Source organism: Kryptolebias marmoratus, linkage group LG8, assembly GCF_001649575.2.
Source record: "Kryptolebias marmoratus isolate JLee-2015 linkage group LG8, ASM164957v2, whole genome shotgun sequence".
Taxonomy (NCBI): Eukaryota; Metazoa; Chordata; class Actinopteri; order Cyprinodontiformes; family Rivulidae; genus Kryptolebias; species Kryptolebias marmoratus.
Window position 1 is genome coordinate 27,518,818 of NC_051437.1, and position 15,578 is coordinate 27,534,395.

The window sequence follows — 15,578 nt, forward strand, 5'->3', positions numbered from 1 at the left end:
CTGTGGAGGAGCAAACAGAGAAAAGCATCCTTTATGGCAGGGGTGTCCAATCCTGGTCCTGGAGGGCCACCATCCTGCAGGTTTAAATCACCTCTTCTTGTTCTGCAGAAGCCTGTTAATCACCCATTGATTCAAATCCTTTTTTTGGTACCTCTTATTATTATACCACATCAATGTTTTTACTTCTATCAATTCAATTAATTTAGCATTTTTTATGTTGGCTGTTTTAGCAGGCCTTGGCACTGTTAGCTAGATTCTTCATGCCTTAGTTTAGTAATGTCATGTTCTAGTTTAGTTATCTTGTACCTTATACCTTAATTGGCATTATCATGTTCTGTAACTTTGTATTGTTGTTTAGTTTAGTTTTCTCTCTTGTATTTTGTCTGTAATTTTGTTCTTGTGTTGTAGAGCACTTTGAGTCGCCTTGTGCTGAAAAGTGCTATATAAATAAATTTCACTTCTCTGAATCAGGTGTGTTGGAGCAGAGAACGAAGTAAAACCTGCAGGATGGTGCCCCCCCAGGACCAGGATTGGAGACCCCTGCTTTATGGCATTCATTCGATCCTTTTCAGCAACAGATATGATGTTTGTCGCTGTAATACAAGCCTTCCTCTGCTGACCAATTTTTAGAAAAAGACAAAAGTTTGGAGGTTTGTACAGCTAAGCTGCAGGTTGGATGTAAGAATGTTGATTTTCAGAACTCACAGGACGATACAATGGTTTGTGTTTTTAAGGATCTACTTCAGGGGTGTCCAGTCCTGGTCCTGGAGGGCCGCCATCCTGCAGGTTCTCCTTGTTCCTCTGCTCCAACACACCTGATTCGAATCAGTGTGTCATTAACAGGCTTCTGCAGAACATGAAGAGGTGATTTAACTTCTGAATCAGGTGTGTTGGAGCAAGGATTGGACACCCCAGATCTACCTGAACTATAATCTTCGTATGCGATCAGAACCGCATCAAACCCCCAGAAACGATCAGGTCAAATCAGTGGAAACGACACTTTGGATCCACAATCTCAGCTTCAACAACTAAATGAATAAACTTTACATCTTTGTGAAACACAGATACATTTAGATTTTGAAGTTGCGTCATAAATACGTCAACTGAAATCCGCTGCGTTGCCCACGCTCTGAAATCTGTTTTATTTGTTTACATCTTTGTTCCTCTTTGAAGCCGTTTTAGGTCGTTTGTCAGCTGGTTTTGTCCCTGTAGTGGTTTTGTTTCTCCTCATGGCCATTTTGTTTCTCTTAAAATACATCTTGATATCTTATATTTTTCTTCTTTATGAGCTGTTATCAGCCGAAAATCTACATCTCTGTCAGTATGACATCATCCATCGTTTTTGTTTCTGGTTTCTTTTTGGTTTGGGTTTTTGTCATCATTCACTTCTCAGTCCATCTCTCGTTTGCCTGTCACGCCCATCCACACCTGCTCCTAGTTTAATCATCTCACCTGTGCCCACTTCCCCTAATTACCTCCTGTCTTTAAAACCCGGTCATGCCCTCCACTTGTCTGCTGTCTCTTACGTGCACCGTCTGGTTCCTGCCTCCCCCATGTCTTGTCATTTTTGTTATTGTTTGATTTTGTTCTTTCATTTAAAAATAAATAATGTCATTGCATGGAACCAAGATGAGTCCATGCATTGGGTTCGCCGCTCTCTCCACCCAACCTGACATATTTCTGAGTTTCAAGGCTTTTAGCTTGATGTCCATAAAATCAACTGAACTGAAGCCATTTCTTGACTCAAAATCTGACTTTAATGTCAAAAACTCCAACAAAAAGAAACCATTTCTCAATATTTTTGTCTTCTGAGTAGCCCAAATACATTGTCATACTGTCAGGAATTTAGATTCCCTATCGATTATTTAACACTTTTACTGATTTGTTATCTCTAAACAGTAATTTAGTGTCAACTTTTTCATCGTTTTATTAGTTTATTTTCTTCAATTTTTCACCAACAATCCCTTGAATGTTTTACCTTTTTTAAATCCTCCTAATTTGTAACTCGTCCCTAAATGGACACACAGTTTGATGCAAAAGCTAAGCAAAGAGAATAAAATCTCCCTTTGATCAAAGTCCACACGTACAGGTTATGAAAGTACAGTTTTAAATACGGCTGCAAAGAAAACATCTACATCTGAGCTGTCCATTAACATGTTCCGGTGCAGAAATCCTCTGTGAGACGATTCATTAAAGACATAAAGCAGCTTTGTTTTTTTTCTGTGACGGAGTAAAATCTCGTATTGGTGGACTGGAAACTTCCAGAGTGACGGTTAAAGACTAACTACAGCACAAGAGCAACGGGTTCAGCAGAAATATACAGCACAGATCACAGACCGAGCACAACTCACTTCATTCAGATCTACATTAAGGTGTCACATCGAGCTACTGTGTTAGTTTGATGTCAGTTTGCTTTAAATGCAGATTTCAGAAGAACCAACTGTGTGAGTAGAAAATATTTCCCCTGAAATCTGATGTGCACGTAGCTAACGACACGCTCTCTAAGACAGGTACTTCAAAATAAGAGCTAAATTATACAGATTAAGAAGAAAATAGGCACAAAAATAGATATTTGATAAACCCAGTTACAGTTTAGATGAAATAAAAAAAGTTTTAGAAATTTTTTGAGTGAACCAAGCTAGCGTTATGCTCAGCTGAGCTAACCATAAATTCGTACCGCGTGTACACGTAACAGACGGTTAATGCTAAATAGTTTCTTTTATGGTTGAGAAAAATGTGACAAAATAAGCACTGATGGGTGTCGACCGCAGAAGCAAAACTTTGTGCACGAAGAAGACAAATAAACAAAAATAAAAACAAAGGATCAGTTTGAGATTCCGTCGAAACGCGATCAGGGTAGAAACACAACCAAGGCTCAAATCGTCGGCCATCTTTTTCCTTTTCTGCGCCAAGCGTTGCGTCCCTAAATAACGAATTTATCTCCCTGCAGAAATCTAAGAAAATAAAAGCGCAATGAATTAAAGAAAATAAGAATTTACAAATGAATGCATACTTTTTAAAAAAAATAAAAGTCCAACTTTAAGCATCACAAACTGGTAATGAATCTTGAATTATTACACGATTTGCTCCTGAACCCCAAAATAACGACAACAAGGACTTCATCATAACACAATTAGCTTAAACTCATATCGTACCACTTTAAGTATATATTTTTTATCTTTTGTAACAATTTCAGGTAAAATATACCGAAATAAAAGAGATTATCTCAGGACCCCTAACTCTGTTATGTGACCCACAATGGGGTCTCGACCCCGACTTTGGGAACCAGTGCTTTAGGTCGAAGTGTTTTGTCCGTTGTGAGCATAATGCTAAAGTTGACTCACACATCATTTTAAATATTCCAACGTAAAGATAAATTTAATACCCATGCAAATCCACACAAATTATATATTTTTTATGAATTTGTGTGAATAGCTTGGCCTGCACATCGGTATAACCAGCAGGTGGCGCTAATCAATCTGCTTTTAATAGACTGCTGTAGTGCAAAAGTGCAATGTAATTGAAGGCAGATCAAATATGTTATTATTAAATATTCTTTTAAACTGTGCTAACGCTTCATTCCTCCAAAAACATTGGTCTTCATTGAAGAAATCTGCAATTCTTTGGCTATTTTACCAATCGTGCATGGAATTCCATATAATTTTTGTATGCAGACTAAACATTGTGTATTAACTTTTCATTTCTAATGGGCAGACTTGATGTTTCTCTCTGCACCCAGTTTTTCAGTCAAGGCATAAAGACTGAACTCTGATTTTGTATTTTATTTCTTACCCTTCCAAACCTGCTGCAACAGGTGATGTTCAGAAACAACCAGAACTTTTATTTAGTCATTTCTGGCCATGCACGTTTGACGTAAATTTGGAAAACTCAAGCTAAAAATGTGGTTCTTCTTTATGCTTTTGGAGACCACAATGAGAACTCATTGATCTCGGTCATAAAAAAGGGTGTTTCCAGGCTCATATTCCCTGTGATTTAGGATAATCTTCTAGAGTTGTAAAATATATTTTCCTTACTGAGCATTAATTTGGCATATAAAGCCAAGAATCTGATTTCAGGAACTTTTTTCTTGGGTTGAATTTTATATTTCAATAAAAGTCTCTAAATCAAATGCTGTGACCCCTTAAACTAAACATCCAATGACGTCTTGTGGCAAAAACGGTCACAATTTTAGCTTAAATCAGACCTAACTGGTTGGTATTTTGTTAATTTTGTGCACATTTAAGAAGAGACAGCTCAACTGATTCGGCTTTTATGGGTTGGCTGTGTTTCTACCCTTAGAACATACCTGAGTTCTGTGTGATCAGTGAAAAGTGTCTGCAGTTTTAGATTAGAGTGGATTTTTCCACTGACATTGGTCAATAAGCAGTAACTTTGTCATATATGTACTTACTCTTAAACATACATATACTGGACCTATACTGTATATATACATTCACCGGAGATCATGGCAACATGTCATAATCAGTGACTGACAGATCAACGAACATTTTCCCTGCATTTAAAACTATTTAAACAATCAACGTTGAACATTTAAGCATTGATCATACGTTTCAAGCAGCTCATTCAGTTTGCACAAGCCAGTAGTCAAAGATTTTGGTAGCAACAGCGAGGACCATTTAGTGGGAGATGATGAGGAGCAGAGTTAACCGGTCGAAGCTCTACTTCTTCAATGCCCTTTTGCTAATAACCTCGAAAACAGCTGGACAGGAAGTTCTCAGCCTTCCTGTCCTTGCACTTTGCTCCCAACAACTAGAGAAGTCGTTCAGTAAATGAGGACCACAGAGGAGGTGGTGAGCTGCTATATCTGCGACCCCCCCAGGTCTCCCCCGCCTGCGGGGTAATGCCTCAGACCTCCTCCCCTGCGAAGCGAGTGCAGCGCCACCGTGCAGCAGCCTCTGAGCAACGACCCGAAGTGGTACATGGGCTGACCGCCGCGGACCGGACCGCGGCAAAGCCACGCCACCGTCGGCACCACAGGGATGGCCACCGCCAGCAGATCAACCAGGAAGTGACGACTCCAGTAGCTTTTCTGAATTTTCCCAGAGCTGGACGAGTCTTCGTTCTCTGCTGCGGTGCCCCCTGTGGCCCCTTGTTCTTTTGTTTTATCCTCATCATTGTCCTCGTCGTTCACTTCCACCACTATAACACCTGCTATTTCCTCACGGGACGTCAATCTCCTTGGTGGTTGGGACGTGTGAGGCTGCTGTTCACCCGGAGACAGTCTGGTGCACTCTGGACTCAGCTCAACTGTTTCTGCCTTCCTTGAGCTCGCTGATAAATCAACCTCTTGCTGCCTGTCCTCTTCTTCCTGAATTTTGACTGTTGTCTCATCCTGTCTGCCTTCTCCACAGCATCCAACAAACTTAAGCTCTGCCTGTGTTCTTGGTGAATTTTCAGCTGAGTTACAACATTTATCTTGGGCTGCCCGCTCTCCAGATACTTCGTCTATCCCCTCCGTCCCTCCCATAAAGCCTTCTTCTGTCTGCTGGTCCTTTTCTGCTTGCCTAACCACAATAGTTTCAACCTGCTCCTCTGCCACAGAATCTTCTTTCTCTTTTTTCTCCTTCTCCTGCTTTTCCTCTTCCTCAGGCTTATCATTTCCTCCACACAGTGGACTCTGCATGGAACATGCCACTGTGGCAGAGCGGGGTAAAGGAGGGACCGGTGGCATTTTAGACACTGGAATCGGCTCTGTAGCTGTGCTCATGACAGTTGCTGTAGTCACCGAAGTTGTGGTTGTGATAGAGTCCAGGTCCTCTTCCACATCGTCAGACATCCAGGTGGAGGTGGGGCTGCAGGCCTGAGAGCGAAAAGTGCGTTGCTCTGCAATTGTGTCCAGATCGGTGGGATACCCGGCTGTTGCAGGGATGGGGCAGCTCTCAGTCTGAATGCCTGCCTCCCGTAGGGGGTGCAGGTACAAGTGGTGGTGGGACAGGCACGGGTGGCTCATGCAGCTCACGCCGCCCAGACCACATCGAAATGGTGCCAGACGATCACCTGTGCAGAGCTTCTCGTAGGTGGAGGAATGTGGCATAGTGTGCGGCACTGAGTGGGACATGTGAGGGAAAGAATGCGGTAAGGTATGAGAGAAGGTGCGAGGCAGAGAGGGGGGAACAGAATGAGGTAACGAGTGGGAGAAGGTCTGTGTGTAGGAGTTGAGTAAAGATGCTGTTTCTTCAGAGAGGTAGGCGGCTTCCAGCAGCAGGTCGGCCCGGCTGGGAATGCTGGTTTCTCCGCAGCACACAAAGCCGCTGTCCTGGGTGCCATCCCCTGACAGGCAAGGGAAGTCTGCCCCGTTTTCGTTCCGGTCTGCCAGTGCCTGGTCGCTCAGCTTGGTGTAGGTAGAGCTCCGAGTCAAAGACCGGGCCGGAGATCCATCGCAAGAGCAAGACCCCCTTCCTCCCACAGTAAGTTTGGGCACTCCCCCAGGACTTTCTCCTGAAACAGATGCTGGTGCTGAACCCCCAACGCGAGTCCTACAGCCTGCTATGGCTTCTCCTTCCTTGGCTAATCCTGCCTGGGCCAGCTCCATGTTGAGCAAAAGATTCTCCAGCTTGTGATTCTGGGTGTTGATGTCCTGGAAGTACTTCTGGACCCCTACGTCCCCACTCATCCCACCAGCGTCACTAAGCCTAGCTCGAACTGTGTCTACAGCACATTTCAGCTGCTGGATCTCCCGACGGGCCTCCTTCAGGGCTAACTGAGCCTCCACGCGGTGACACTCCTCTTCAACCCAGTCCTCCTGCATGCGGTAAAGCTGAGTCCGCAGCTCGTCAATCTCCGTGTCCCTAAGACATTGAGAAATGGTAAAATAATGAAGGAGTGCGTGGAAAAGCAACATAGGTTGTTGTCTCGGTGTCTGACCTGTCCTGCAGTGTATTGACGGTCTCTTTAAGTTTGGCTCGGAGGTGTCGGATACACACTTCCTTCTGCTGGAGGGGTGTGAGGTACTGCTCTGGTGGAGGAGGACGGATACCATGGTTGTCTGTGCACGACGTGTACTTTTGACGTCTGGGACACACATTACACAAGCAAATGAAGAAGAAAGGTTTGTTCCTTTTTCATTCCTTTTATAAGTGATTACATTTGTTTGACATGAGACCAGACATTCCCTTATTCTGGACTACATTTGCTTCATAGTTTCTGTCCTATAAACCCACAGCTGGTCAAGGCAGGCCAACCATCTCGAACCAAAACCAGGTTTTTCTATTAAAAGAGAGATGTTTCTTCCTATTTTCACCTTCCATGTATATGCTCAGAATGGGGAACTGCATTAAAGTGAAGGTTTGACGCAAACAGGCAATTTGTAATAAACTGAATCTGATTGTTTTCTATTATATTTAGATTAAAGTGACTGTATTTGAATCTGTCCCTGCAGATACAGTTTGGACTTGTTGAGTTTTTTGAAAAGTGCCCTGTTTGAAGAAAGGGAGACAGAGAGAGGCGGAGAAGCACTTCTAACTTTGAGTCAACCTGACCTGAAAGCCACGGGAGGGTTAAATAACTTTTATTTGTCATTGAAGTAATTGGGCTAAAATAGATCCATCAGAGGAAGTAAACAGATAACATGCCTGTTGATGAGGATGGTAGCATTTAAAAACTGGCAACATCAGAGGTCCGCTGGAAAAATCAATGAAATGTGGGAGCATAAAAATGGATGTATGAGGCTATTACACATCAGCTTAGTCTCAACGTCGCCTCCCAACTATTACTTATAGTGCATGATTTAGTGTACTGTGTTTGCTTTTCCTAAGCATCTCCTCTTAGCAACTTTCAGGCTCTGTTGATGTTTCTATCAACAAGGTTGTATTTTCTTGGGCACACGAAAATTATCTCAGAATTTCTCCTTCGGAGCTCCAAATTCAAGAACTACTCCAATCTTTTCCAAGTTCAAAAAACCCTCAAATTTTAACATTTTTAGCATTCTTTTCATACAGACAAAAACATAAGCATTGGTCTGCTTGACGTGTTTGTCTTTTTCTATACCTCTTCCTCTGATTTCTTCTGTGGTTTCAGGAGTTCTCATGACTTGCTTTTATGGATTAGATACACTAAAGCAGGGGTGTCCAATCCTGGTCTGCTATCTTGCAGGTTTTACTTGTTTCTCTGCTCCAACACACCTGATCTGAATCAATGGGTGATTAACAGGCTTCTGCAGAACATGAAGAGGTAATTTAACCTCTGAATCAGGTGTGTTGGAGCAGTGAAACAAGGAAAACATGCAGGATGGTGGCCCTCCAGGACCAGGATTGGACACCCCTGCACTAAAGTCTGTTGATTTTCTGCTCAGACTGAAAGTCAAACTGTAATGTTGGAGTTTTGATGCTTTTAGAGGAGCTTACAGAAAGATTTTAAAGACTTTCCAATTGGAAACAGCAGCTTTCTGCAGTTTGAAGTTACAGTAAAACAAGTTTTATAACTATAGAGATCATTCTCTGTGGCACTTTCACTTTTTAAATTTACTCAGTGGTTAGAACGGCAAAGCAAACATTTCATATTTGATTTGCAATGAGTGAAATGAAGCAGCCTTTTTGCTTGGTAAGAAAACCCATGTGGTTTGTGATGTTTTACCCTTTGTTGGGGCTGCATTCGCTGCCTTTACACGAGCCAGAGTTGCTGCCGCTGCTGACGGAGGCATTGCAGCAGGGGTCTCTACTGCTGGGAGCAGCCGGTGTCCGCCTGGTCCGAAGTAAAAGATGACATGTTACTTTTTACCTTTTATCGTGAAACCAAAGTCCAGACATTAGGTGAACTCTTGAACCAAATCATCAAGAATCAATAGATTCAAATCGACACAAAAGCAACAAATTTCGGTCCAGGGCCACCAACATGCCAGTGCAGACAGTTCACAGGGGTTTACAGACAGCAAGTCTGCATGAGAAACTTGGTCACACACTCCTCTGAACACTGACAATCGTACAGTTATTCCAAACAGGGGAAATGTTCAGCAAAAATAAAAAAAAAGTTAGATACATGCATGGAGAAAAACACAAGTACAGAAAAACAAGGAGAGAGACTTGACATACTGGTGCGGAAATAAGCTTTTTTTTCCCCAACATGTGACATAATGAGACATTAACAGCTTTCCCATGCTTCAGAGGACTAAAAAAACACCAACAGGAAGGACTCGGGACAGACCGGGAACGAGGGGTGGAGGGAGAGTTTGTTGAGCGGCTGTGGCGATCCGGTGACTTTGTGGAGACGTATCCTTTAGTCGGAGACTTGGTCGTTGCATAGCCTTTAGTGGGACGCATTGAGACCATATAGCCTGTCTCCATGGGAACATAATCTAGCTCTATGAATCTGCAGTAGTCAAACCTGAGCGGGCAGAGACAAGAGAGTGTTAAATTCAGTGGACCACACCAATGTCAAACCATTTGAGTATATATTTGACATCAAGCATCATTTGTGCCCACTAGTTTGCAACTACCTGCACTAGTTGCACATTTACTTGCACCAGTTTGACATCTTGGTGCACCAGTTGAACAAACACTCTTATTAGTAAGACTCAGTAACCCTGGCAAAGGTTTGCACTGTCTGTGTTTCTAGTTAACCTATGCAACAAAGTCATCTACCTTTTTGGTCAAGTGGTTCACCAGTGCAATAAAAAAGCCAACTTGTTGGGGATTTTGAGTTAGTAGTGCAACACCTCGACTAGTATGACATCCTTTAACTAGTTAGACAAAAGTGCTGTTATGTTTGTATTGGATCAACCCCAGAACGCAGGCAAGAAGCTTCGAAAAACAACAAATTTACTAAACAAAAACGAAAGGCTGACATGACAGCAAAATCTGCAAGTGTCAGGATTTGGGTTCTGTTGTTTTTCTTTAAGATTTCTTTTGCATTTTGGGTTATTGTTTTAATGTTTTGTCTTTGTATTGTTTCTGCCTCTTGTGTTCTGTCCTCATTCACTCCTCTGTTTATCTCTTGTCTTCTTCTTCTTCTTTTGATTGTTATTGGCGGCTGGCATCCAACTTAAGGTGCATTTACCACCACCTACCAGACTGGAGTGTGGTCATCAGAGATCTCATAGGGAATTTAACGCATTATCTCTTGTCTTCCTGCCACGCCCATCTTCACCTGTTCCAAGTTGTAATCACTCACCTGTGCCCACTTCCCCTAATTACCCTCAGCTTTAAAACCTGGTCACTTTCTCCACTTCCTCACTGGTTGATTGTCTCTAGTTCCCTGTTGCTTCTTCCTGTCCCTCAGCTCTTGTTGTCTCTTTCCTTGTCCTACCTTGCCTTGTCTCGCCTCGTTTGCATTTTGTTAAGTTTAGTTTTGCTGCCTCGCCAGCCATTTGTTTTAGTTTCCACTTCTCTGCCCACCTTGACAACAAGGAACTACTACAGAAATGACAGCTCAACACAAGGTGATAATTTGACTGCAGCAAGAGCTGACAAAAGCCCAATGAGGGAGAACAGAATATAAAAAGGGACAACTAATGAACTCAAATGACAATCACCTGTTGAGAGAACAACTCGGGACAGGTGAGAGTGGGCGGGGCAGAAGGGAACTGAAAGACTCAAACACAGGGGTCTCCAATCCTGGTCCTGGAGAGCCACTATCCTGCATGTTTTCCTTGTTTCTCTGCTCCAACACACCTGATTCAGAGGTTAAATCACCTCTTCATGTTCTGCAGAAGCCTGTTAATCACCCATTGATTCAAACCAGGTGTGTTGGAGCAGAGAAACAAGTAAAACCTGCAGGATAGTTGCCCTCGAGGACCAGGATTGGCCACCCCTGCTCAAACACAAAGAAATACAGAACCAAACAGGAAGCACCACAAAAAGATTAAAATGTATATATCTTTTTAGTTTGTTCAACTGATGCACTAAGATGTCAAACTAGTGAGACCAAATATGCAGTTAGAGCAGAATAGTCACAAAGTAGTGGACAGAAATTACGCTTGACCTTAAACATATGAAATATGTACACAAATGGTTTGCCATATACTCCTAACGATGCCACGTGCATGCTATGAGGACAGTTTTACTGAGGTGAGACAAAGGTGTCAGGCATGTAGCATGTCTCGGCAGGTGGTACCAAGTCAAATACCAGCAAACACTGAAAAAACCGTGGCTCGCTTAGAGGATGTGCATTAACGAGATGAAGCTCACTTTGGTTTCCGACGTGGAACGTCCATGCAAAACAATCTGCAGCTGTAAGGCCTTTACCGGTAGAGAACATCAAGTAACACTCTAAATCCTGAAAGACTATTTGCAAGTGGAACAAATGCCCTGAGGGAGAGGCAGGAGAGCATACTAACAACATTAGCATCTCTTTCTCACAGTCTCATCATCCAGAAGGGTTTTAAGCTTTCAAACAAATGTATCCAAACACAACAGCACAACAAATTGGGTTTTTATTTGCTAAACATTTGAATAGATTTGACCAGGACAAGCAGGTCCAATCAGGCATTCGAAGAATTTAGCATTATTCAGCCATGAAGGGATAAAAGCAAATAAATCCAACATCCCTGCAAGTCTAACTTTCCATACCATAACACAAACCATACTTATGATGAATATACTTAATATGAAAACATCTACTGCATGAATTATAAATGTTGAGAACTTCTAGAAGGCAAATAATTCAAGATAGAAAGTTAGGATGAAGTCATAAGTTGGGAGAACCGTGGTAAAAACAGGCATTGGAATACAGTTTCGTCTTCACCACTCGGGTTTGTCCATTAAACATAAACCTTGAGGCTATAAGACTGAAAGCAGGAGGTAACAGTTCAGCCTGGCTCTCAAGGTGCTTTTACATTTTTAATTTGTTTGCTAAAGCACACCATTTTCTTTCAATATCAAAAAAACCTTGTGTCCGTTTTTTTTTGAAAAGCTTGTTTCTTTGCCCCGTTTCTGTAAATGACCAAATATTCTAAGGGTTTGGTTTGATTGAGCCATGCCAAATGTTCACTCACGTTTCCTGTCTTTAAACAAAAACTACCCGCTGATACACAGCAGCTCCACCTTTAATGCTGAGTGTCCAAGTACAGCGTTAACAGCCAAGAAAAAGGAAGAGTGATGATCCATGATGGGCAACTTCTGTCCCAATTTGTTGCTTATAATGTTCCACTTTTAAAATCAAATTAGTAATGACAAGTTTTAAAAAAGGATTATTGCCCAATCACTGGCCTCCACAGTTGGAGGAGGTGACAAGCAGGACAAGTCAGAGCAGCCAAGAAGGATTTGGACACAGGACACGGTAACTACACGCCAACGCACTGCATCCAAACACGGCTTTTGTCTTTCGGTTGAGTCAGCTGATTGGACCAAAAGAAATTACAAAAATATTTTAATTCTTCTCATTTTAACTAAGCTTTATTATTATTAAAGGCAGAGTTTGTGAATAAGCAATTGGTCAAAAATATATCAATGTTTCAAGTCTCTTGCTAAAGTTTAAAAACAAACAAACAAAAAACTATCAATTAGCGTTTAATTACAAATTACAAACAGTAAATTTTAGTATAATTGTGATATTAGGTGGTTCTTGTCATCATGACTACAATAATTGTCATGTGGTGAAGAAAAATGAACATAACAAAATTAAAGCTGCCACTAGAAGGTACCATCACCAAAGTCCATTGGTTGCAATGGTTGTCTTCAAATACTAGTTTCCTAGACGACCTCAAGGTTTGAAGAAGTGGCAGCCATGATAAGAGCCAGATATGTTGTGTTTCATTTGTACTCCGAAGCTGGAACATCCCCAGAAGTCAGAATTTGGACTCAGAAAGTTGAAGGTTCCTGACCCAACTAAACTTCAAAATCCAATATGGCTGCTCCACACATGATAAGTTGGGACAACTGCAGTAATAAACCTTTTATTTTCACTTCAGCTGGTTGGACTCCTAATTAAATGCATCCACACACACACACACACATAGTACTTTCCAATCTGCATTAGAGAAATTATATACATATACAGAAAATGCAGAAAATGCTTTATCCACTTGTGCTGCTAACAATGTTTTTCTAAACCCTGTTAAATTATTTGTGACAAATCCAAGTTCCAACTCCGGAGATAAATGAAACGCAGCAGTTTTATCTGAATGAAAAGTAGCCTCTATGGTTTCCTAATGATCTAGTTTATCTTAGGAAGCACTCAATGATCCTCCATGAAAATAAATGATTTATTGCAGCCACAAAACTCAAAATGATAATCAAATATTCATGACATGTCATATTAAATGCATTTTAACCATGAATTCAGCCTGACAGGGTGTGGTATGACCAGTAGCATAGTGTTTTTTAAATGTAATGACTTCTTTTTATAATTTGTTTTAGCATTTAGCTGATGTTCAGTAAGAGTTCTGCAGTTTCAGTTTTTTAAAAACTCACTGGAGATCCATTTATAGCTGAAATGCTGTCGAATCAAACCATCTACATAATCGACTTTGGCCGTGCTCTCATGCCGAGTCATCGTGTCCTGGTGCAATACAATAAAAGGGAAGAGGCCAGATATTGACAACTCAATAGTTCTTTGAAGATCAATATTTGACAAATAAGACGTTAACAGAACAGAAACAGGCAGAGGGAAGCAGCCTAAAGTAAGCGATGAGTTCTGGAAAGTGACAGAAAACACGGCACAACAGTCTTTTTTCCTCCATCTGCTCAGATGGAGCCTGTGCAGATTCAGTGCTGAAGCATTAGTTATCATGAGTGAGTAAAGTGCAGACACATTCAGAGACTTTGCTCGAGACAATTGTGCTAAATCAGATCTCAGAAGAAAGTCTTTTTCATCTGAGATGATGCTGGTGTCTCAAAGGATGCTGCTGACCAGTGAACCAGTGATCGGTGGGGGATCACAGTTTGCCTCCGAAGCACACGTGCTGTTTGCACCGTAGCCACAAACACAAGCTTGCAGTTATACAAAAGAAACCAGACCTCCAATTTATGCGTCAGCTAATTTTGCTCGAGCTAACAGCAACACACACGCATCAGAGCGGATATAAGAAAAACAAATAAGGGTTTAGACTATATGACTGCAGATTTTGAGTCAAAATTTAAACATCTTCATATGCTGAGGCTGTGCATTTATGGGCTTTATAGTTAATCATTTACTGAACTAAAACTTAGAACATTGGGATTTTCTGAAAAAAACCAGCAAAGCTAACGTTAGGGTTAAAGGTCAGAGCTCAGTTTGGAAAAGATGCCTGTGTGCTGTCGGCCATTTCTTTCTTGGTTTTGGTTTCAGTGGCTACAGTGTCGGAGCTACAGCTACAGCCACGGAGCATGCTCGCTGAGACCGTAATCGAGGTGTGTCTCACGCGGGGGGTGCGGGCACCGGAACAGCCACTGGCGCCGTGGCTGCGGGCGCCCCCGTCCCCGACCCCAGTGCCGGCTTGGGCGCCGGCACGGGTGAGGACGCCAAAATTTGCTGCAAGCGGCGTTTGGGCTGCAGCGCCTTCAGAGCGTTGAATCTGAGGAAGAGGAGATATGAGACAGAGGACACCACAGATACAGACTGAGGCATCTGTGACGACTCATCATCAGGAAAACCACGAGAACCACTGGGAGCAGACATGTTGGCTCTAGTTTAAGATCTGGAGAAAGAATAATGATTAAAACCCAAAATGCACTCTCTGTTGTCCTAAACTGCTCACTGTGTTTACCGGCACCACAACAAGAAGTCTGATCTTTTTATTTGCTACAATAAAAACTGCAGATTGTGTAAATTTCCAAACTGCAAAAAGAAAACTTTGATGTTTGTATTTTAATAGGTTCATGGCTTTTTTTTAATCCTTCATCACACCTAAAATAACAGATCAGGAAGTTAAGAAGCTGCAGAAGAAAATACATCCATAAATTCAATACAGCACATCATGTTCCAGTTTTTCTTTTAGTTAAGACCATTTTATCTTTCTGTACATAATAACAGCTGCTCTTTCTTGTCTGAAGCTCTGCCCATTTCTACTTCTTTCTACTTCACTAACCTGTTGCCAATTAACCTAATTGGCTGCAAAATTCTCCTCCAGGTGTTTCTTATTCATACCATTTTTACAGTCTTTTGTTGCTCCTGTGGCAACTGTTTTGAGAGATGTTGCTGCCATAAAATTCAACATTACTTTTTTAAAAGTTTCCATCCATCCATCCATTCATTTACTTTTGCCTGTTTTTCCTTTCTGGGTCGTGGGGGAGCTGGTGCCCATCTCCAGCAGTCGCTGTTTGAGAGGCGGACCTTTGCAGTGGTAAGAGAATCTCATATCCCGTAGTGCAGGCATTGCAACTTGGTTCCTGCCAAGATGTCCAAATCTTTACACTTGCACATTTTTCTTTCCCTAGCATGTAACCTTTAGGCACAAAATGTTCACTTGCTGCCTAAAATAAGCCGTAGCCAGACTTTAAAAAGTCCTGAGGTCAACCCCTCATTCTCCCCCTGCACATCAGTTACAATGAAGACCAAAACTGAATTAAAATAGAAGCATTTATTTAAAACAAGTGACTTGAATGTGTATATGACATGTATTTGTGTGTGTTTGTAAATCCATGGGGATCAGCCTCATCTGAAGCAACAGAGGACTCAGGGCACAACCATGATGACTCACTGAAATG

At 41.9% G+C, this 15,578-nt stretch overlaps 1 protein-coding gene across 2 annotated transcripts in view; it reads right to left on the reverse strand.

The window, feature by feature from the left end:
- Positions 1–539: 539 nt before the first annotated feature.
- snphb (syntaphilin b) overlaps positions 540–15,578 on the reverse strand; it is a 23,667-nt gene continuing 8,628 nt past the window's right edge. Inside the window, exons 3-6 of one of the 2 annotated variants that reach the window (XM_017433475.3) lie at positions 9,160–9,339; positions 8,593–8,700; positions 6,886–7,032; positions 540–6,809 (exon numbers count right to left, since the gene is read on the reverse strand). In XM_017433475.3, the coding sequence (XP_017288964.1) occupies positions 4,820–6,809; positions 6,886–7,032; positions 8,593–8,700; positions 9,160–9,339 (2,425 nt within the window). In that variant the 3' untranslated portion in view covers positions 540–4,819. The remainder of the gene's footprint in view (positions 6,810–6,885; positions 7,033–8,592; positions 8,701–9,159; positions 9,340–15,578) is intronic. The other variant, XM_017433476.3, reaches the window with a different exon arrangement.